This window comes from Suillus discolor (assembly GCF_016758755.1).
Source record: "Suillus discolor strain FC423 chromosome Unknown F5147scaffold_39, whole genome shotgun sequence".
NCBI lineage: Eukaryota > Fungi > Basidiomycota > Agaricomycetes > Boletales > Suillaceae > Suillus > Suillus discolor.
Window position 1 is genome coordinate 156,256 of NW_024541286.1, and position 22,352 is coordinate 178,607.

At 48.0% G+C, this 22,352-nt stretch overlaps 8 protein-coding genes across 8 annotated transcripts; 6 read left to right on the forward strand and 2 right to left on the reverse strand.

Annotated features, from left to right (window-relative positions):
* The first annotated feature begins 111 nt into the window (after window positions 1-111).
* On the forward strand, window positions 112-4,121 carry F5147DRAFT_703013 (Lipin/Ned1/Smp2-domain-containing protein). Its single transcript, XM_041437825.1, has 9 exons — window positions 112-550; window positions 611-1,013; window positions 1,064-1,132; window positions 1,178-2,250; window positions 2,301-2,480; window positions 2,532-2,674; window positions 2,726-2,965; window positions 3,014-3,241; window positions 3,295-4,121. The coding sequence occupies exons 1-9, from the start codon at window positions 323-325 to the stop codon at window positions 3,965-3,967; spliced, it is 3,237 nt and encodes a 1,078-aa protein (XP_041291101.1). The 5' UTR covers window positions 112-322; the 3' UTR covers window positions 3,968-4,121.
* Window positions 4,122-6,052: 1,931 nt separating this feature from the next.
* Window positions 6,053-6,912, forward strand: F5147DRAFT_244864 (uncharacterized protein). The gene is made up of 3 exons (XM_041428811.1): window positions 6,053-6,198; window positions 6,259-6,735; window positions 6,791-6,912. The coding sequence occupies exons 1-3, from the start codon at window positions 6,151-6,153 to the stop codon at window positions 6,797-6,799; spliced, it is 534 nt and encodes a 177-aa protein (XP_041291102.1). The 5' UTR covers window positions 6,053-6,150; the 3' UTR covers window positions 6,800-6,912.
* A 128-nt stretch (window positions 6,913-7,040) lies between these two features.
* On the forward strand, window positions 7,041-7,964 carry F5147DRAFT_703018 (uncharacterized protein; the record flags this gene model as incomplete). The annotated part of the gene is given in 4 exon segments (XM_041437826.1): window positions 7,041-7,200; window positions 7,261-7,730; window positions 7,786-7,916; window positions 7,927-7,964. Coding segments are annotated over 3 exon segments (527 nt in total), but the record flags the coding sequence as incomplete, so codon positions are not given.
* A 724-nt stretch (window positions 7,965-8,688) lies between these two features.
* On the reverse strand, window positions 8,689-9,800 carry F5147DRAFT_703020 (uncharacterized protein). The gene has a single exon (XM_041437827.1). It carries the CDS (start codon window positions 9,748-9,750, stop codon window positions 8,893-8,895), a length of 858 nt encoding a protein of 285 aa, XP_041291104.1. The 5' UTR covers window positions 9,751-9,800; the 3' UTR covers window positions 8,689-8,892.
* A 4,755-nt stretch (window positions 9,801-14,555) lies between these two features.
* F5147DRAFT_775378 (uncharacterized protein) lies at window positions 14,556-15,201 on the forward strand (the record flags this gene model as incomplete). Its single annotated transcript, XM_041441712.1, has 3 exons — window positions 14,556-14,603; window positions 14,664-15,137; window positions 15,193-15,201. 3 exons carry the CDS (start codon window positions 14,556-14,558, stop codon window positions 15,199-15,201), a joined length of 531 nt encoding a protein of 176 aa, XP_041291105.1.
* Window positions 15,202-16,135: 934 nt separating this feature from the next.
* Window positions 16,136-16,775, forward strand: F5147DRAFT_775379 (uncharacterized protein; the record flags this gene model as incomplete). The annotated part of the gene is made up of 3 exons (XM_041441713.1): window positions 16,136-16,183; window positions 16,244-16,711; window positions 16,767-16,775. The coding sequence occupies 3 exons, from the start codon at window positions 16,136-16,138 to the stop codon at window positions 16,773-16,775; spliced, it is 525 nt and encodes a 174-aa protein (XP_041291106.1).
* Window positions 16,776-18,357: 1,582 nt separating this feature from the next.
* On the reverse strand, window positions 18,358-18,624 carry F5147DRAFT_552103 (uncharacterized protein; the record flags this gene model as incomplete). The annotated part of the gene is made up of 1 exon (XM_041430421.1): window positions 18,358-18,624. A coding segment is annotated over one exon (267 nt), but the record flags the coding sequence as incomplete, so codon positions are not given.
* Window positions 18,625-20,870: 2,246 nt separating this feature from the next.
* On the forward strand, window positions 20,871-21,815 carry F5147DRAFT_654247 (uncharacterized protein; the record flags this gene model as incomplete). Its single annotated transcript, XM_041433853.1, has 2 exons — window positions 20,871-21,534; window positions 21,592-21,815. The coding sequence occupies 2 exons, from the start codon at window positions 20,871-20,873 to the stop codon at window positions 21,813-21,815; spliced, it is 888 nt and encodes a 295-aa protein (XP_041291108.1).
* Window positions 21,816-22,352: the final 537 nt, after the last annotated feature.

The following is a 22,352-nucleotide window of genomic DNA, read 5'->3' on the forward strand; positions in this document are numbered from 1 at the left end:
CGGACAGAGGATGTCATATTTGTCTAGCTGGCCCAAGAGCTTGCCTGTGATTTTGTATATTGTTATGAATCATAGTACGGATCATCAGCACTTGACGTTACTAAGTGTCATGAACGTTGATGATTACATACGTACACCTCCTCCTTTTGTTCAACGGAACTTCAATCTACAAGCGTGTTACATCGCGCAAACCATGAGCCACATACAATTAGCTTTCATATAGTCCATTCTACGATCTCCCCAATATCCTAATAATCCACGCCGCGTGGACCCCAACAACGAACTCGAACTACCTGTAACCTGACACGACATCGCGAACGCGATGAACTACATTCGTGGCGCTGTGAGCGCAATCAGTGCCCCATACCAGTACTACAAAGATATCAACCCATCGACCTTGACTGGAGCCATCGATGTCATCGTGATTCGGCGCCCACCATCGCCCACTTTATCTGCTAGCTCCGGTTCACAAGGCGGCGATATTTACGCCTGCTCTCCATTCCATGTCCGTTTCGGTAAGCTTCAGGTACTCAGACCTGCTGAAAAGAAGGTGTGTATTGTCTGCTCTTTTCGTAAAGGTATTCAATGGATCATGAATGGCTGGGAATAGGTCAACGTATCAATAAATGGCTTGCCCATCCCGTTCAATATGAAAATAGGAGACGCAGGAGAAGCATTTTTCGTGTTCGAGACAGAAGAAGACATCCCAGAAGACCTTGTTACAAGTCCTCTACTCTCCCCAACTCCAGAACCAGGCGAACTTCAGGGTGACTTTGAACATGAAACATCTGGAGTGAAACTGGGTGGGGAAGAGAAGTCAGATCTGAGTTTACAGATGCAGGAACCTGAGTTTCTCGATTTGAACGCTTCGTCTGTGTTGAAACATCCAATTCCAATCCATGCAGGCGCGCAACCGAAGCTTGGCTCGATGAGCGTTCCGCATACCCCTCCACCAGAGGATCCTGTAGCACAACCAATCGACGTGACCGGTCCAGAAGTTCAATACACGGCTGGTGCGTGCGTCCTACACACAATATCTGACATGATTCTCAAGGCGTTGCAGATGTCGCGCTTGATATGGATGGATATCATTCTGCTCAAGCACGCGACGCGTCTTCCTCACGTGTATCCCGTGAGTTTTCTGTAACTTGTTATACGCTAAACTAATGAGCTACAGATCCACCATCACCAACCCCAATCGCGATCTCCTTCCCATCCACCATTCCTCTAGTCGCTTCCCCTCTGAGCAAACACTCTCCATCACTTCCCGCAACTACGTTTCCTGCCTGCCGCGCTGTTTCAGAATCCCAAGATGATATCCCGCTTCCTCAGTATTCCTGGGAATGGGGCGCGTTCCCCCAGCCCTCACCTATGACGACACATTTCCCGTCTACCCATTTATTGCGCATGGGTAAAGCACCCACTATGGATGAACACGCGTCAGCCGATTTTGATGCTGAAGAGTTTTTGACGCGTAGTAGGAGTGTCCCGCCTGAGCTCGAAGGCAGTCCACATACCATCCGGTCGTCTCTACCACCTCAAGACGAAGTACATACTCCTGAAGATGTGCAGGAACACGAAATCAGATGTGATCATCCTTCACTCCCACTCCCTGAGTACGGATTTGGTTCAGGTGGTGTTCTTACCACACACCCATCTGATTCACGTACGTTCCTTGTTCACATCGAGGGCCAGGCGCTGTCATTTGCTCTCTCCCTTGTACCTACGACAAAACGCGGGATCTTCCATGGGAGCGATGAGGTAGAAGCCGTGCGTCTATTCGAGGCGGGGAGAATCGACTATGTGCAGCTTGTCTCTGAGGAGGTGGTGATCGGAGAGGATGAGGTGAGGACGAGAGTGGTAGAGGATGAGGGGTTGGTGATTAGATGGGCGGGCGGGCAGTATATCACGAGGGAAGATGGGAGTCCGTTGATGGATGCTTTGAGGTTGTGGGTTGAGAATGCGCCGAAGGAACTATCGAGGGCGATGTCCGAGCCCCCGCCGGCCATTACAGAAGCACGAGACCAGGGTGTAGAACAGAGGGAGGAAGAAATGGCGAGCAGTGCCGATGAACAGGAACCGGTATCGAGTGGGGACGAGCGAGAGATGAAGCGTGCGGATTCTGAACCGCCAGAGGCGCACCGGAAACCGACGTCGAGCAGTTGGGTTAGATGGTGGATTCGAAGCCGGGATATAACAGAGGCTGATCGGCCTCCTTTAAGGGTGTCGAATACCTCTCCAATGGAAGCTGTGAGTTTCGTGAGGCTCAGAAGGATAACGGCTCATGATGTTTTTTTCAGCCACTGCCGAAACATGCTCCTCTTGTGGCTCGTCATATGTCGTTTCCTCAATCCGTATCTGCCCCTCCTGCTACACCCGCTCCAGGCATCGTCGAGCCCTTGAGTCAGGTGTTTGAGGCAAAGATTACGAGGACACAGAAGAGGTACGCCAAGACGCTGCGGTTGACCTCTGATCAACTGGTGGGTCTTTAACATTACGTGCAACTTTTAAATATATGATGTTTTCTCCAGAAATCCCTCGACCTTAAGCCTGGTGCCAATACCATCACGTTTTCCCTCTCTAATTCTACTGTGCCCGCATGTACGGCGCGGATATTTGTATGGGACTCGACTGATCTTGTCGTCGTGTCTGACATAGATGGTACAATCACCAAGTAGGTTTCTCTCATTTGTTTGTGTCTTCGTCCAACCTGGCCTTTCCGCAGGTCTGATGGGCTAGGTCATGTATTCGCTATGATTGGCCGCGACTGGACTCATTCCGGTGTTGCAAAGTTATACACCGATATCAGGCGCAACGGGTATAAGATCATGTACCTTACCTCACGAGCTATCGGACAGGCAGATTCTACGCGCGATTACCTGAAGGGTATCAAGCAGGACGACTATCAACTTCCTGAAGGCCCCGTCATCATGAGCCCCGACCGACTGATGGCGTCGCTGCATCGGTAAGATGATTGAATCATCCGAGGAGGGAAGATGCTGATGTGCACTAGCGAGGTGATCATGCGGAAGCCCGAAGTATTCAAAATGGCATGCTTGAGGGATATTCAGCGTCTTTTCGGTGAGAGCTCGCGCACGCCGTTCTATGCCGGGTTTGGAAACCGGATAACGGATGCGCTGTCATATCGCAGCGTGAATGTTCCGAGTGCAAGGATATTTACTATAGATTCCTCTGGTGAGGTCAAGATGGAGCTTCTCGAGCTCGCAGGGTACAAGTCATCGTCCGTAATTTGTTGTGCTCATGTATTCGGCGCACTCATTTATCTATTATTAGGTATATACATATGACTGACATTGTGGATCAGATGTTCCCTCCGATAAATCGGAAATGGGCAGTGGAGTTCACGGATTTTAATTATTGGAAAATGCCAGTCCAGGAATTCGCCCTTCCTGACCTCACACCTCCCTCCCCCGCCCTGAGCGCGCGATCAGATACGTCTAACCAGAGTACACTTGCGCGGTTACGCAACTTCAGTCTCGTAGGGCGGAGACAATCGCGGGACATGACGCAGTTTTCACTTCCACCACCTGTGATGGCGCGCGAGGGCACGCCGAGTCGAACGATGGGTCTGCGCAGTACACATTTGCGGCAGATGTCCTCTCTCGAACGTCTCAGCGGTAGACTGGCAGCGCTCACTCAGTCGTCTTCATCTAGCGGCATCGACTCGCGCTCGTCATCGTCTACGTTCCTGGATTCTGATGAGGAGGATGCAGATGTGGAAGATGGGAGTGTACGGAAACGGCGTCCGAGGAGCACGAGTATGACCAGTATGCCTGGGTCGTTGGATGATGGACAGTTTGGGGAGGATGATAGGGATGAAGAGGAGGAGGGGTATGGATATGAGGGGGAAGTGGAGGGTGGAGAGAATGAGGAGGAGGCTGCTGAGGAGGCGTTTGATGAGGATTTTCTTGCTACGGGGGAGATGAAGAATGTGCCATTTTTGTAATGCAGGCGATTGGACCTTGGTAGTGTAATTTGATAAGGCATTGATAGCTGATTTGGATAGAATCAAGGACGGCAGATTAAGCATGTATATTGATAGTACATTCGATAGATACGAAGACTCCCGTGTCGATTAGAATAAATGAGTTTACCAAGTCTGTCAGTACGAGTCTAGGTACAAGCTACAAACACACTCTCAGTGAGTAGGAGCAAACGTTGTTTATTGTCCGTTGCAATTGGGGCAAAGCCCCATGGTAGACACCAGAGACAAATAATACGTGCGCATTGGGTGGGTTCCAAGAAGCAAGATAATGCGACCAAAGGCCGCAAGGCTAAATGTCGATATTCCTCTCCGTGCAGAAGTGCCCAAGAGTTTGGGCAGGAGCTGCTGAAGCAACGTTTCTTGGACCCAGTCAGACAACATGCCCCGTGGCCAAATGCGTCTGTCCCACAATCCGTGGTGTTACTATCGTAGCCTCCAGCACAGAACGGTGAAGTGTCGCTCCAGTAACAGTTTCCGTCAACAGCGAGCTAATTGGCATCGCTATGTTTGTCGAGAGCTGCCGTAGCTGCTTAGAGGAGCACCACAAACGCCAAGGAAAAAATTTCATCTCATTTGTGTTGCAAAATAATTGAGTCGAAAGTTTTATAACAGCTACGGGAGGAAATGATAACCCGCCACATGACGATGAGCAAAGGATTTTGCTGTTGCTTGCAAGAATGTTGTGATACTCTTCCCGTGAGGAAAAAAACTGTTGATAAACTCGAATCAGTCGAGAGTTGGAAGACGAGGAAAATCTTACACACATATGATGGAGCTCGAATGGTCGCAAAATCGAATACAAAGCTGTCCTTTGTATAATGGACCAGGCTATATCCGAATTCTCGATGTACAACGTGTAGAGAAAGTCCCACAGTGCGTGGGCCACAAACACCATTCTGAAGGTCAACAGTAGCTCAGATCGCTCGCTGAAATGTTGTCAGTGCATCACCATAATAATAATGAATAATAGGAAATTAAAATTGTTGCTTAGTTGCTTGACGTTGAGCGAAAAGCAGTAATTTCAAGCAAGCCACGCAGTGGGCACCCGAATAGGTATGAAACAGTTTGCGTGGTTGCAACATGGCTGGCTTCGTTCTTAGTGCAGTGGGACAACTAGCAGCACGGAGCACCTACAGCTCTATTTAGCTTGCATATGAGAACGATGCATACTCGTTGATAAGGAGGTATGGCTGATTCTAGGAGAACAAAAACTCGACTTCTGGGTCTATATTACATTAGGGACTCGCTGATGAAAGAGTGGCCGTTTTTATCCTCTGGGTAGGGGTCGAATGTCTTCTGCAAGGTTTGTGCTGCTTCGTAGCCTTGATGGAAGACCGGTTGGATGGGTACCTCGCAGGGGAGAATAGGAGAGTGGTGACTTTTGAAAGTCGGCAGTATCATCAGCTCGGATCGCTGGCTAAAATGTTGTCACTGGATGACTTGTATTGTATTCCACATGGTCAGTAGTTGTGCTGAAGTACCACCCATTTTCTTCTTTGGAAACCTGAGAGCTTGAGTCGCCCAGTAAACAAGGTAGACAACTTTTATGAGACGATTTAGGATTTGAGATTTGGGCGCGCGACTGGGAGAAGTTGCCAAAACTGTTGCAAATTTAGCAAACAGGTCCTTGTACATCCAGAAATTGTGAGAACTTGTGGTCCAATCGAGAAATGACGAAGGCTGGGACAGAGATGCCTCGGAGTCACTGCAGTTTGTGAATGCCGCAGTACTTGCGCGTGTCAGGTAATTCTTACTACAAATCGATTAATTGAACAGCCAAATGGTTCAAGGAAAATCAGGACGTGATGCCCACCCTTCTCGTGTCTTAGGTCGGGACCACAACATCCCATTCGCTGAGTAGAGGTAGTAGAGCTGTGTGGTTTAGTAGTTTGTTCAAGTTAAAACCGTCACGGTCACACTACTAGTCACAGCGACGTCCAGACTTCAAATCTATGATCATATTATCACAACAGAGAATAAATGACTGTCTTCCCTGGACCGACGTTCGCTTACTCCATCGGGCATAATTGCGAATTCAAAACAATTGGCAACACATGCATGATTGGTGTCCACATTAGTTAGTGGTGTATGACCGTAGTACCTATCACTACATCGAAGTTTGTTCTCGCTAACACTTCTCGAAAATGTCCTCCACTGAAAGCCAATTAGAACAAAGTTTAGGAAGACTTCAGGTGAGTCACTTCTTCAACTCATATCAATTTGGCGCGTACTTCCACTCATTTTGTTCAAAGATCCCAGAGTCCGGCTCGCAGGAAACGTCTACCACAGTCCAGGCGCAATGGGTGCCCTCTAAATACAGCTCAGACGTATCTCAGTACGTTCTCGTGAGACCTCCCCGGGCTCCTTGCGGCAATCGTTGGCTGTTTGGGTTTCCTATAGTCAAGAGGGAACTTTGGAACATAGCGACCATTGCTTTCAAACATATCCAGCCAGACAAAACTTTACCAGACAACAATGCCTTCATCGCCATGAATTCCCTTACATTTCTCGAGGTATATCTTGGTCTTCGCGTTTGTACTATGGCACGTGGAAAGGTGGTCGGAGACTCGGAGAATATTCCAGCGGAGTGTATGTCGTCGCCGGAAAAGGTGCTGTTGTTAGTATTGTGGAGGGATACAGAACCTGAGGCGACGTGTCCAACGCCAAGTCAAGTGCATTCCCTGGAGGTGAAGCTTAAGCGCTCACCAGGATGGTGGGTGGAAGTCCCAGTGCGTATGCGTGTTCATTTCGGGAGCCGTTCAGTTGACATACTTGCATTTTTAGCAATTTTGATGAAAAAAAACAATTCCGCCATCGTTCCATGACTGGCTGTGTCGCCTAAGTACCCCATTTCTACCAATTCATCTATTTTCTGCGGTAGAACCAATCACTTCATCGCGTCAACGGCCATCGAGCCAAATGCCTTTTCGGTAAGAAATGCTGAGTATCTTCCTAATAAGGGTTCCTTCTACCCCTGGTCTGTTCCTGTACCAAGATGCGCCACTGGGTAAACAGATTTGATTGCTTATCACATAATACTTAGCACACATGAATTGCCAGTGTCCACATCAGTGGCGTGGTATGCCAAAGTACTACATATTACAGTGGCCAAATTTGTTCATTTATTGAACACCTCTTTGACGAAAATGACCTCTACTGCAAGCCAACTGGAACGAAGTCTAAGAATGCTTCAGGTGTGTAACTTCTTCATCTACAATCAATTTGACGTGTACTGTTACTCATTTTGCCCAAAGATCTCAGAGTCTAACTCACAAGAAACATCTACCGCGGTACAATGGGTGCCCTCTAAATACTACAGCTCAGACTCATCTCAGTGCGTTCTCGTAAAGCCTCCCCGGGCTGCGTGCGGCAACCGTCAGCTGTTTGGTTTTCCTCTTATCAAGAGCGAACTTTGGGACATGGGGACCTTTACTTTCAAGAAAATTTGGCCAGACAGAACTTTACCAGACGACCATTTCTTCATCGTCATGAATTCCCTCACCCTCCTTAGGGCATATCTCGGTCTTCGCGTTTGTACTATGGCGTTCGGAAAGGTGGATGAAGGCTTAGAGAATATCCCATCGGAGTGCGTATCGTTGGGAGAGGTGCTATTGTTGATATTGTGGAGGGATACAGAACCCGAGGTATCCTGTCGAACGCTAAGTCAAGTGCATTTTGTGGAGGCGAAGCTTAAGCGCTCACCGAGATGGTGGTGGAAGTCCCAGTGCGTATGCATACTCATTTCGAGAGCCGCTCAGCTGACCCTCTTTATTTTTTAGCATCTTTAATGAACAGTGTGCCATCATTCCATGGCTGACTATATTACCTACGCCACTTGTACCAACCTCATTCATTTTTTGCGGTAGAACTTATAACTCTTGCACGTCATCGATCATCTGTGATACATACATATGATACATTCAACATGAGACTGGACAATATATCGATATTGCGGACGAACACGGAGGGACTGTAAGGCTATTTTTATATGTGATAACTTGTTTTCGTCGGCTCGAAGTCTCTGGTATTTCATTAAAGGATAACTTCAAGTTATGAGTCTTATGACCGCCTCAAAGAACATCTTTCTATACTTGACCACTTGTCGCTTTCACTTGCGTCGACCAAGGCAAAACAGCAGCGGGAGATAGATAGTATGTCAGCAGATTAAAGCCATTGTATGGAACGTCCATCTGGACAGCAGCCTGTCGCGTTGTCGTCCACGGCAGCAAATGACCCACCGTCCGAGTCGTCTGACCTGGATTCTCTTCCAGACGTACACTGGTGCAAGGCGTTCTTCTGCTACTACTCGTGCTGGTCTCATGGAAGGCTGAGGATGCCTCCACGATGGCGCTTGGAGCGGGTTTACCCACTCCAGCAGGCTGGTACGACGAGTGACAGTGGTGGAGGAACTCATGGTCGCAGTTAGCTCCATGATCTACAAAACTCACCCTGCAACACATTCCAATGGATAAGCTGACAAATATCTGTTGCGCCATCAGAGAAACCCTTTCTCCGACGCAAAATCGAGGCTACTCAGTCAAAATTACTATTACTAGTTAACTCTAAGTCAAAGTCATGGTGTTGTTCACGGTCGCAGTTTGCTCATTGGGCACCAATAGTGTTTTCGCTGAATTTTCTGCAACTGATATGATTTCATACCTCTGTACGACTGAGGCATATACATTTCGGATGGCGTACTTTCAAAATGGTTGAGATATAACAACCATTCCTTCATCGAATCCTGCTGCATGCGGCGACTACATGACCACAAGATCTATATTTGCAATATTCTACCTAACATCGTTGTACACCGCATGCTTATATTTCCACGTCCATCCCACTTCGCGATAATACCACATCCCTCCTGGCCGCGTTATCAAGATGTCCTAAATCCAAATATCACTATTATGATTGCGCAGGTCATCTAAAATCCCTTCAAAGGCTCTGAGGGACTCTCCCCTAGCGTCCAGGAGCTCGAATTCATACAAGGTGTTAGGACGGCCATCCTTTGCTTTGGGGAGAAAGTCGGGGATATCTAACGAGGGAACAAGACGCTGGACTTCAGCCCAAGTTGGATCACGCCTCTCTGACATTGTCCGAGGAAGTAGATCGCCACGGTTCACGGTACCATAGACCCAATGACGACCAGCGGCTATGATGACTCCCAAATATTTTAGAGTACGATCAGCCTCGAATGCATGAAGAACCTGCTCTTGTACTTGATCCTCCCAGATAGATTCCCATTCGAATATCATACCGGCCTGTGGCTCCGGTTTGATTTCAACTATCATGATAACCCGGCGGATTACACGACCAGTAACGACTGGGAAGGACTGTTGTGCATGTTCGAGGATTTGCACAAAGTCCGGAATTCTGAAAGATGCATGTGACAAGGTAGTGATCGGTCTGGGCGGAGTTATTGGGGGAATACCATCTGATGGATATGGATATGACGACGACGAAGATTGAGGCAGCGGACGGGCGCCGACAGGAATGTTGGAAACATTGCCAGCACGACGAGCCTGCATACGAGTGACGCGCTGCGTGGTGGGACTGTCAGGGGATGGTACATGATGACGAGGGTCTGGGTAGAAAGGGCTAGGTGTCAAGGGAGGTAGTGGTCCTCCGAAAATTGCCTGTGATTGAGGACTGAAATCTGGGGTAGGGTTGTGGGGCACCGGGGGTGGTCCCGGAAGGGGGCTCCCTGGAGTCATCAAACGCCGATCTGGAGAAGGGCTACCCATGAATATGTCAGACTCTGACCAACCGGAGTCACTACTCGGCGGCGAGCGGCCGGAATCATGGGATGCAACGAGGGAATATTGTGGGACGCAGGTGCATGCACTTTTTGATCCGTCCACCTCGAAAAATATATAATTTTGGAGGACTTTAGCCCACACCCCATACCAGGAGCATTCCCTTGAGTCTCCTTGTGCAGCCTGGATAGACAAGGCGAGGGAAAGATCATGCTTATTCCGGACGATCATCGAATGGGAGCTCGGTGGAGTCTCTTGTGTGGCCCCTGCTCCCGCCACCAGTCGCTGATATTGTAGTGGTGAGCAGTAGTACGGACGACTTTATATTCACTTACCGGCAACGACGTAGAAGTGGACGTCCAGGCACTCTGGGTTGGTTGACGCAGTGTACTCCGAGTATTTGGATTCCCAAATGTCTTGGAATAGGTAGGTCGGTGAAGTGAAGATGGTTCCAAAGCCTGATCTCGAGGTTGACGAAATGACATAACGGGGTCTTGGGGAGCCGCTAGAACTGCGGTTTATGGACTGCACTTGTAACTTTATACCTACAACAGATTGTTCAGACATTTCAAGGCCACATCGATCCTTGAACACTGGTGGAGATAAGTAGTCACAGGTTGCAGTAAACCGTTATCGATTAGTTTTCGACACCGCCCAACAATGCCCACTCACCACGATTCTTACTCCATCGAGCACAAAGCCTTGTTCTTTTCGTTCGGTTTCCAGTTGTGACGCTAGAGTGATGTTCGATTTTCGATGGCCCATGACTACCATCATGCATCACTGATAGGTCTCGGCGTCGCCCATCCTCGCTGCCTACAGTGATTTCTGCACCGTCAAGCATAATCGCAACCTTGTCCGTTTTGCTCTGGGCCTGGAACCAGCGGTGAATTGTGGCAACTGACAGTCAAACCTACATCAATAACACCGTACATCAACTTCAACGCCACCCATAAGCCACCTCGCCCACTGTGATCTTCCTGATGAGTAAGTCAGTTACGTTCGTATGACCTTTCTTAGTATGGTTCCCCTTGCCACGAGCAACGGACATTCTGCAAAATCGAAAATCTCTGATATCAATCGGCCACATCTTGTGAGAAGTCAGATAAGCTATCCGAAGTTACAGTTCCTTGACTTCCGGAGTCACACTAGTAACTTGCGCCCCTAACTCGAAATCACCGTGCTGTAAACAGACAATGAACAACGACTGTAAAAAAAAAAAACACCGTGCTTCGCAGAGTGCAGAGAGGAAAGAAGACAAAATAGGTATTGTCTGTGATTGTCGATGTCGCTAGGATGAATGAAATTCAAATAGCCGAGGGATGATCGTGAACTCACTACCAATCATTATGATGGCACGGAAAGGATGAAAGCTATAGGTGGAACATCATAATCATCTGGGAATGCCCAGTCACGACAGCGGCTGCGCTGCTTGAAATGATGTGCATAGACCATACGAATGCAATACTACCAGTGGAGACTTCTGTGTAGCATTGGCCCAGCGTCCAGACTCCACACAGCCGCATTCAAGTCCGCGATTCTTACTCCATCGAGCGTTGGTCACCTCGAAACAATGGATGCGACATGATTATGTAATTGATTGTCCAGTCACATCAGTGGCGTGGGCGTGTGCTAAAGTATTACATATTGGCCAAGTTCGTTTTGTTCAATGTTCGTTGACAAAACACTCGAAAATGCCCTCTACTGCAAGCCAACTCGAGCGAAGCCTTAGAAGACTTCAGGTGAGTACCTCGTTAAATTTCATCTGTTGTACGCGTACTGCTACTCATTTTGTTCAAAGATCTCGGAGTCTGACTCACAAGAAACGGAAACGTCTACCGCGGTGCAATGGGTGCCCTCTAAATACAGCTCAGACGTATCTCAGTACGTTCTCGTAAGGCCCCCCCGAGCCTCATGCGGCAATCGTCAGTTGTTTGGGTTTCCTATTGTCAAGAAGGAACTTTGGAACATGGGAACCATTGCTTTCCACCATGTTCGGCCAGGCAAAACTTTACCAGATAACCCCGGCTTCCTCGTCATGAATTCCCTTACATTTGTCAAGGTTTATCTAGGTCTTGACATTTGCACTTTGGCACATGGAAAGGTGGTTGGAGATTCGAAGAGTATCCCATCGGAGTGTATGACATCGGGAAATGTGCTGTTGTTAGTGTTGTGGAGGGATACGGAACGTGAGGCTGCCTGTCCAACGCAAAATCAAGTGCATTCCCTGGAGATGAAGCTTAAGCGCTCACCGGGGTGGTGGGTGGAAGTCCCGGTGCGTATGCGTGTTCATTTCGAGAGCCATTCAGTTGACATCCTTGCATTTTTAGCAATTTTGATGGAAAAAAAATTCCACCATCGTTCCATGACTGGCTGTGATACCCTACCCATTTGTACCAATTCATTCATTATCTGCGATAGAACCAATCACTCTTGTACTTTTTCTGTGATCCACACACTCAACGTGAGACAGAACGATACATTCTAGAGGAATGCGGAGAGAATGCAAGACTATTTTCCCATCGATGCCAGCGCCACAACGCAGCACAGTGCCAAATAGCACGAGTCACTCAATCATCTTATCAGCGGATACTTATAAGCTACTGGACTCGCAGGACAAAATCTTCATCTTGTTGTATGTCATTCGTCTCTTTGTCGCTCCTAGCATTTGCCACCCTGATCGATGATTAGTAGCTCCAAGGAGTGGATGAGTTAACTGGCTCAGAGAACTAGTAGGTACCTTCTCATGACTCGCCAGTGTAAAGTGAAATGATCCTTTATATCTGAGGTCCCTGTTTCTTTCGCTGAAAAAAAACTAGAGCCAAGAGGGTGTGGCTATCGATAGGGGGCCTTGACGTGGCAGTGCTGGGCTATGATGTGACGATGGTCAACTCATCTGGGAATGCCTAGTCACGACAGCGACAGCGGCTGCGCTGCTTGAAATGATGTGCATTATAGTCATACGAACATGAATGCAGAGCATAAGAATGCAATACTACCAGTGGACTTCTGTGTAGCATTGGCCCAGCATCCAGACTCCACTGGCGTCACAGCCGTATCCAAGTCCGTGATTCTTACTCCATCGAGCAAACAATGGGTGTCCAGTCACATTGGTGGCGTATGCCAAAATATTATGATATTGGCCAAGTTCGTTTTGTTCGTTGACAAAACACTTGAGATGAAGCTTAAGCGCCCACCAGGATGGTGGGTGGAAGTCCCAGTGCGTATGCATATTATAATACGTGCGCATTAGGTGAGTTCCAAGACGCAAGATAATACGACCAAAGGCCGCAAGGCTAAATGTCGATATTCATCTCCATGCAGAAGTGCCCAAGAGTTGAGGCAGGAGTTGCTGAAGCAACGTTTCTTGGACCCAGTCAGACAACATGCCCCATCGCCAAAAGCGTCTGTCCCATAATCCGTGGTGTTACTATCGTAGCCTCCAGCACAGAACGGCGAAGTGTCGCTCCAGTAATAGTTTCCATCAACAGCGAGCTGGTTGGCATCGCTATGTTTGTCGAGAGCTGCCGTAGCTGCTGAGGAGCACCACAGACGCCAAGGAAAAGATTTCATCTCATTTATGTTGCAAAATAATCGAGTCGAAATTTTCATAACAGCCACAGGAGGAAAGGTTAACCCGCCACATGACAAAGGATTTTGCTGTTGCTTGTAAGAAGAACGTCGTGATACTCTTCCCGTGAGGAAAAAAACTCGAATCAGTCGAGAGTTGGAAGACGAGAAAAATCGTACACACATACGAAGGAGCTCGAATGGTCGCAAGATCGAATACAAAGCTAACCTTTGTATGATGGACCAGGCTATATAATAACGCCGCCGAATTCTCGACGTGCAACGTGTAGAGAAAGTCCCAGTGTTGAAAGTCGACAGTAGCTCGGATCGTTCGCTGAAATGTTGTCATTGTATCACCATAATAATAATGAATAGGAAATTAAAATTGTTGCTTAGTTGCTTGACGTTGAGCGAAAAGCAGTAATTTCAAGCAAGCCACGCAGTGGGCACCCGAATAGGTATGAAACAGTTTGCGTGGTTGCAACATGGCTGGCTTCATTCTTAGTGCAGTAGGACAACTAGCAGCACGGAGTACCTACAGCCATATTCAGCTTGCATATGAGAACGATGCATACTCATTGATAAGGAGGTATGGCTGATTCTGGGAGAACAAAAGCTCGACTTCTGGATCTATATTACATTAGAGACTCGCCGATGAAAGAGTGGCCGTTTTTATCCTCTGGGTAGGGATCGAATGTCTTCTGCAAGGTTTGTGCTGCTTCGTAACATTGATAGAAGACCGGTTGAATGGGTACCTCGCAGGGGAGAATAGGAGAGTGGTGGCATTTGAAAGTCGGCAGTATCAGCTCGGATCGCTGGCTGGAATGTTGTCGCTAGATGACTTGTATGTATTCCGCATGGTGAGCGGTTGTGCTGAAGTATCACCCATTTTCTTTTTTGGAAACCTGAGTTATTGAGAGCTTGAGTCGCCCAGTAAACGATAGAAGACAACTTTTACGAGACGATTTAGTAGTTGAACCCGTCACGGTCACACTAATACGAGTCACAGCGACGTCCAACTTGAAGACTCCAGATTGGATGATAATATTATCACAACAGAGAAGAAAAGACTGTTTTCCCTAGACCGGCGTTCGCTTACTCCATCGAGCATAGTTGCGAATTCAAAACAATCAACACATGCATGATTAGCGTCCACATCAGCTAGTGGCGTATGACTTACCTATTACTACATTGAAGTTTGTTCTCGCTAACACTTCTCGAAAATGTCCTCCACTGAAAGCCAATTAGAACAAAGTTTAGGAAGACTTCAGGTGAGTCACTTCTTCAACTCATATCAATTTGGCGCGTACTACCACTCATTTTATTCAAAGATATCAGAGTCTGACTCGCAAGAAACGTCCATCGCGGTCCAGGTGCAATGGGTGCCCTCTAAATACAGCTCAGACGTATCTCAGTACGTTCTAGTAAAGCCTCCGAGGGCTCCATGTGGCAATCGTTGGCTGTTTGGGTTTCCTATCGTCAAGAGGGAACTTTGGAACATGGGGACAATTGCTTTCAAGCAAATTTGGCCAGACAGAACTTTACCAGACAACAATACCTACATCGCCATGAATTCCCTTACATTTCTCCAGGTATATGTTGAACTTGACGTTTGTACTATGGCATATGGAAAGGTGGTTGGAGATTTGAAGAATATCCCATCGGAGTGTGTGACATCGGGAGAGGTGCTCGTGTTGGTATTGTGGAGGAATACGGAACGTGAGGCTGCCTGTCCAACGCAAAGTCAAGTGCATTCCCTGGAGATGAAGCTTAAGCGCCCACCAGGATGGTGGGTGGAAGTCCCAGTGCGTACGCTTATTTATTTCGAGAGCTGTTGAGCTGATATCCTTGCATTTTTAGCAGTTTTGATTCATTTTTCCATGGCTGGTTGTGTCGCCTAAGTACCTCGTTTGTACCAATTCATTTATTTTCTGCGATGGAACCAATCACTCCATCGCATCAACGGCCATCGAGCCAAATGCCTTTTCGATAAGAAATCTTGTGTGTGTTCGCTGAGTTGCCTTGTTTTCTAGAAACATAAGGGTTCCTTCTACCTGTTCCTGAACCAAGATGCGCCACCGGGTAAACAGCTTTGGTTGCTTATCACATATTATTTACAGGACCACTTTTATGTTCCTTGAGGCTCATCGACGCGTTCGGGCTTTTCTCGGTGCACTGACGTGCTGTTCCGACAGGTCGAACCCTCGAGGAGACGGTTGCAGTCAGCAATATAATATAGCACACGGCAACCGTGCTACGCCTGGAGTAATAGAAAAATCAATGGATCATCAGATGACGATCTTACTCATTATGCCAAGTCACAATGGACCAGGTGGGCGCCCACAAGATGATCGAAGAGTTGAGGTTTAGGTGAGCAACTCGGAGATGTATTATGTGGCAAAGTGGCAAAGTTACTACCGTCAGTTTGTTGATCAGAAATTGTGAGGGTTCGTGAAAGAACTCCGATAAATAGATGACAAAGTAAGGCGGACGACGAAATTGAGTTACGGTACTCTTCAAGTTCGGCTGCAAAACACTTGCTACAGATGGAAATTAGTAATATGAGGCCCATGTCGCTGCTTGTCCAATGTACTTACTCGAGGTTAGGACGGGACACCACCCTCGGAACGTCCGCTGGGTAGAAGCATTAGTATGTATAACATCGTTTGTTTACTCTGTTCCATTTCTTATCCCCATCGAAGCAAGTTGAACCTGTCACGAGCCCGTCCAAATTCCGCATCAGTGGCGTATTCTATAGTTCGGTCAAGTTTATTTTATTCGCTGAACAATGCAGAGCTCGAAAATGACCTCTACTACAAGCCAGCTGGAACAAAGTCTAAGGGGACTTCAGGTGAGTGACTTCTTCATCTTTAATTTATTTGGCGCGTACGGCCACTCATTTTGTCCAAAGATATCAAAATCCGACTCACAAGAAACGTCTACTGTAGTGCAATGGGTGCCCTCTAAATACAGCTCAGACGTATCTCAGTACGTTCTCGTAAAGCCTCCCCGGGCTCCATGCGGCAATCGTTGGCTGTTTGGGTTTCCTATTGTCAGGAAGGAACTTTGGAACATGGGGACCATTGCTTTCCACCATGTTTGGCCAGGCGAAACTTTGCCAGACAACAATGCCTACATCGCCATGAATTCCCTTACATTTCTCCAGGTATATCTTGATCTTCGCCTTTGCACTTTGGCAGGTGGAAAGGTAGTCGGAGATTTGAAGAATATCCCATCAGAGTGTGTGACATCGGGAGAGGTGCTCTTGTTAGTATTGTGGAGGAATACGGAACGTGAGGCTACCTGTCCAACGCAAGATCAAGTGTATTCCCTGGAGATGAAGCTTGAGCGCCCACCAGGATGGTGGGTGGAAGTCCCAGTGCGTATGCATAATTATTTCGAGGGCCGCTGAGCTGACATCCTTGCATTTTTAGCTATTTTGATGATTATTCCGCCATCGTTCCAGGACTCATTTGTACTGACTCATCTATTTTCTGCGGTAGAACCAATCACACCATCACGACAATCCCTATTGAGCCAAATACCTTTCTGATAAGAAATGTTGTGTCTTCGTTGAGTTTCCTTGCTTTCTAGAGGCAAGTCAGGATCCCTTTTACCTCTAGTCTGTTCAACGTGACTGTGATCTACCGAGTTAAGATACGCTACCGGGTAAACGAATTCGACTGACTTGGATTGTTTATCACATTGTTTACAGGACCTGACGTTGCTTGGTGCTCGTCGATGCGTTCATCGGTGAAGGAAATATTGAAGCAGGCTGAAGAGCTCCCTTTCCCAATGAATTAGCACTTTCATGGAAAGATAATCTCCTCCCAAGTTACTGGTAGTGCCACTTATGATGCGTACCTGTCAGCTGCGGATGTTCGCCTTATTTTAAATTTAAGGTTGAGGCTCTCAACTACATAATCGACTGCTATTGAGTTACGGTACTCTAAGAACAAACACTTGCTAGTCACTGTGGGAAGTAAAAACGCTGAAAATCAGTGTATAGAATACTGAAAGTCAGCGTCCAAAACACTGACTTTCAGAGTTTCTGTATTATGACCACAGTCCATGCTCGAACAAGAAGATAGGTTGCGCGAGAATTCAGTACCTGGAACCCTGAAAGTGACATTTTTCAGTGTCGAAGACACTGAGATTGGATTGACGGCACACTGAATAGCACTGAGTAAAACACTGACATTGTGATGTTCGTGGTACTGAAAATAACGACTCGAGACGCTGAAAATCATGCAAGATCTCACTGTAAATTCACCATTTGTGACGCTGAATCTTCATGAGTATCATTACAATATACACTGGATGAGTGCGAGAACAAGACATATACATTATGAATAAAAATTGACATAACAATAACAAGTCTGTGCGTGAAATTCCGAAAGGCGTGCGAGGAGTCCAAGTTGACAGTGTTCGTGAGGTGAGTCCAACAATCGAGTCCACAACGAAGAGTCCAGTGCGAGATGAAGTCAGGTGTGCTTGAAAAAAGAGGTTAGTGGTGCCGGGTGCGTTTTCTTTTGAAGGTGGGACCCTGTAGTAGAATCGACCGGCAAGGTGAGCATACTCAGCCAGCATTGGAAGAAATACGCACTGGAATAGGCCCTTCCTCAATGGGCATGACCGCTGCCTTGGTTTTGCTGCGTGTCCGTTTTCGAGCAGGGGACTGAGACATGAGTGGAGATGACAGGGTAATCAAATATACATGAGCATAAAAGCACTCACTGGCGGTAGTGGAGTCAGTTGAGAGAGTGCACTGTCTGGTGGACGGGAGGCCGTAGTTGAGCAGTCAGAAGAGGACTGCATGGTATTGGGGTGTTGAGATGGTCCAGGTTGTGGAAGTGTAGCCTGTTCATTGTGATGGATAGACGGTCAGTGAATGTCTGAAAATACAAATGAAAGCACCTCTATGAGCTGAAGTGTTGCCCGGCGCAACCTTGGCGGACCACCTTTACTAGACTGGTTGTCATGAATAGCGACTCTGGTGTTGGACTTTGAGCGCTGGATGTTGGTCCTGTAGATCTGGTCTAGTTCCTCGTCCGAGTCAAGAGCAGGATGCAAGTCGATTCCAGCTGATCTACTATCCAGCCGAATGGTGTGAGCTTCTGCGATGGTGATGCCGAACCTGTGTGCAATTGCACTGGTAGCGACGTATGGGACAAGAATAAAGTCTGTGAACTTTTTGACGTCGAGTGGGCGAATGGCGTTGAGTGGGAGAGTTGATGTCCGAAACATTCCTTCGAGCGCATGAGCAATGATGTGCTCTCCTTTTGGACCATAGCTGCAAGAATGAAAGTTATCAGCAATTGTCAAAAGCCAAGTACGACACTCACAAGCCGGCTGTTGAAAAAATGTAGATTGAAGAAGAGACACCTTTCCTGTCCCTTGTGAACGCATGAAGACACGCCTCCTCGGTATTTTCTTTGTAATACTGGGAAAGACAGTCGAGAAATGACTTCCAGACGATATGTTCAGCTCGAACACCTCGATCTGAAATGAGTGCAGCGATGTCAGCTTCCAATGACCATGTAAAATCATTTAGTGCAACAAAATCAGGTGATACCGGCCAACCACGCAGAGTGATATCTCGACGTCGCTGCGCCAGACGGTTCTCAGATTTGATGGCAGAACAAATGTAGAGCGTAGTACGAAGGACGTTGCGAGTGTCATCACCATCCCGCTGAATGAAGGCAGCGCGGTCATGGAACAACTTGACAAGCTCGGCTGACAGGACAGTAGGGACATGGTCTTCACAATCGTCATCTGGGCAGAACTTTGGGATGTCTTTGCTGTGCTGGGATCCAGAATGTGGTGCTGGTGTGTCTTCATGGACATCACGACGTGCTGGCTCGGATGAGGTCTTTGCTTTGGGTTTGATAGGCCGGGGGCGTGGCTAGGGGCAGGTTACATACTATTTGAGATTAAAAAATGCACGAACGGGCATACCTTTGGAGGAATCTTCGACACTGTCTTCGATGATGATGTCGAAGGAGCCTGGACTTGTGGCTGACCAACACCAGATCATGGAGGTAAGTTACACATGGGTTTGTCGAGGTCACTTACTGGTGTTGTTGCCATGGCAGTCTCACCGCTACTACGAGGCTGTGGAGCCATGGTCTTGGCCTTCTTACTGGTTCTTGTGACTTTGGATGTACCGCTAATACGAGTCTTGGCTGCTGTCGTGGGCCTTTTGTTTACCTGAGGGTCAGTGCGAGGTACTTGGAGTGCCTCCTTTGCCCGTTTGGCTTCTGAAGGGCCGTAAGTGCAGCCAAGCAACATAATATGAGTGCAGCTCACTCAAAAAATCCTCGACTCGTTTCTTGAAGAGCTCTGCAATATCAGCAGGCAGACCTCCCTCACTTCCTGGCCCAATCTCCTCGGAGTCCAATTCTTCATCTGATCCAGGGTCCGTCTCGCTACTATCATCTGAGTCAGAGTGAGCTGCAGGAGCTGGCAACTTCGCACGGCCGGTGGATGTATGCGTCCGAGTCGACTTGTTATGGCTTGAGAGTGTGATCTATATAAAATGAACAGTCAATGGTCAAATGACAGGCCATTGTTACATACCTTGTTTGAGCTGGGCGCGTCATAACCCATCCTTCTCCTATAGTTGGCGTGATTTCGTAAGAATTGTTGCAAAAAATCTTTGACGGGCCAGCCATCCTTAAAGTGTGTGAGGTATGGGATTTCGAGCATGGCCTATTAGTATCATTAGCGCATATATGCATGTAGGAGGACAAAAAATATGTACCAATGTGATTATGGTGCCTAGTAGCGTTGGCGGCTGGTATCTAATGGTGGTCTCGAGGCGTAGACCATTGTCCTTGGCGATTTCGATGATCTTGTACTTCAGAATGTCTGTGAGAATCCACACAGATAGAAAAAAAATGCTTACTCGAATTTTCTTATACACGGTATCCCTATCATCCAGATTCATAGCGTGCTGTAAATTGAAATGTCGTCCGGCAGTGCCATCAGGACGCATAATTGCACCCTTCTTCTGACACGCCTTGAGTTTCTTGCGGGCCTCTTTCTCACCTAGATTTTTCGCAGTTAGGACATTTGACTAGTGCTAACATAGGACTTACGCATCACATGTTGTACCTCCCGCTCATTGGCATCAACTTGCCTCTGTAGTGCTCGGAATTTCTTCTTGGTTCCTAGAGAAGGCTTGTTAATAGTCCGTGTGCGAGGCATGGTTAGTGGTAAGTGGTAGGGGTTATTTACGTGTTGTTTGCATCAACCGAAGCCAATGTTTGGTTGTGTTAATGGTCACGTGATCATTACAACCGAAATTTTCACCAAGACTGGTTGAATTCTAAGTATGTACACACGTACGAATACGACTTGTTCAGCTCCAAACTGGAGGCGATACATACAGTGCGGCTTGGAAGCTGGCACGGACGCCAATGGTTCGGGTGTAGCAAGTTGTACTAGTACTGTGAGATGTACAAGTTCTCCGACTTGCCCCCCCAAACTCGCTTTGCGCAGGTGCGAACTCCTAACCCTAACCCTAAGCTTGCTCAATGGCTGCAGCCCGTGGAAGGGAGTTCCTCCTCACCCTCCTCAGTGAACTCTCCTTACTCGTCTTACAAGAGTTCGGTTGCCAAATCCGCCTATTCATTCATGGTGGTGCAGTGACCCTATGCTGGCCCATGGGCTACAACACCTACAAACCCCAGCAAGCGCAGGAACTACGAAACCGTATCCACGACGCAGTGCACCATCTGCAAAAGTTATCTGACACTTTGCCAGAGGAGTCATCCCACATGGCGCTGAGCCAATCAGCCGCGCAGTCGCCTCCTGTGGCATCAACCACACGCTCTCCTGCTGCACTCTGCTCGTTGCATACGATGTCAAGCATCTTAGCCCCACACTCGTTTTCACAGCTGGCGTCGGCGTCCTCGTTGCATTCTCTTTACATGTCGTCCCACAGCGTTTCGCCTCCCGCATTTATGGGGGAGCGTACGCGCCAGTCATCGACGACCTCTGCACGACATCAGACCTTTTCACCCGTCCTCGCATCTTCACCCGCCCTCGCATCTTCACCCGCCCTCGCATTCTCACCCAACCTCACATTCTCACCCGCCCTCACATTCTCACCCGGCCTCCCAATCTCACCCGGCCTCCCAATCTCACCCGGCCTCGCATATTCCCCGGCCTCGCATTTGAATACATACGGTGAATCAGGTACGTTTTATGTTCATTTCATCACTCATCCCCTCAAACTCATTCTCCCGCATACAGGTCCTCCATATCCAACTCTTCTTCGATCTCTCCTTTGGCACACTCCAGCGCTCCTCCCTCACCGAGCCTCCAAGTGCTTCGACACCCTCTGCGCCTCCGGGCGTTTCATGCTGCCCTACGCCTTCGCCTTCGCCAATTCTAGCACCAGATGCTGCCCTATGCCTTCACCTTCGCCAATTCTAGCACCAGATGCTGCCCTATGCCTTCGCCTTCGCCAATTTTAGCACCAGATGCTGCCCTACGCCTTCGCCTTCGCCAATTCTAGCACCAGACAGTACCACTCAACCTGTCGCCTCAAGCGATGCAGTATCGAGCAGCTGCGGCGCAGTCCTGGTCACCGTCTTTTCGTCTATTGAGAACGGCATCTACATCTCCATCTCAGCATCGTTTGCCTTACTTCTGGTTCGCGTCGCACACCCTAGGGGATATTTCCTTGGGAAGGTTACCCTGACACGCAACTCAACTGAATCACGAGAAGTCTTTGTTCCGTTGCGCAAGGATGGCGTAACCAACCAATATGTCAAGGTATAAATCGATAGATATCATGCACCCAGCCGCAGGCGAGCACAACGGCACGCTCATCCTCGCGCACGTCAAGTACTTCCATGTACCTTCCTGCGTTCGGAGGAGGCGTTCGGCCGCGTTTTGACTCCAGTGCAACGATGAGTATCCAGTCGATCCCAAGCCATCAACCAGTGAGCCTTCTCAGCATTCATTCGGTTCTGCGCCTGATGGTGTGCTCGTATTATCCTTTCTTACTT

What these genes read in the sequence shown, in the direction of transcription:
- F5147DRAFT_703013 (XM_041437825.1), top strand. Translation starts at nt 323, where the DNA reads ATGAACTACATTCGTGGCGCTGTGAGCGCAATCAGTGCCCCATACCAG. An exon ending in GTCTTCCTCACGTGTATCCC is followed by an intron (nt 1,133 to 1,177) that starts GTGAGTTTTCTG and finishes AATGAGCTACAG; the next exon opens with ATCCACCATCACCAACCCCA. An exon ending in GGTTGACCTCTGATCAACTG is followed by an intron (nt 2,481 to 2,531) that starts GTGGGTCTTTAA and finishes TGTTTTCTCCAG; the next exon opens with AAATCCCTCGACCTTAAGCC.
- F5147DRAFT_703020 (XM_041437827.1), bottom strand. Translation starts at nt 9,750, where the DNA reads ATGGGTAGCCCTTCTCCAGATCGGCGTTTGATGACTCCAGGGAGCCCC.
- F5147DRAFT_244864 (XM_041428811.1), top strand. Translation starts at nt 6,151, where the DNA reads ATGTCCTCCACTGAAAGCCAATTAGAACAAAGTTTAGGAAGACTTCAG. An exon ending in AAAGTTTAGGAAGACTTCAG is followed by an intron (nt 6,199 to 6,258) that starts GTGAGTCACTTC and finishes TTTTGTTCAAAG; the next exon opens with ATCCCAGAGTCCGGCTCGCA.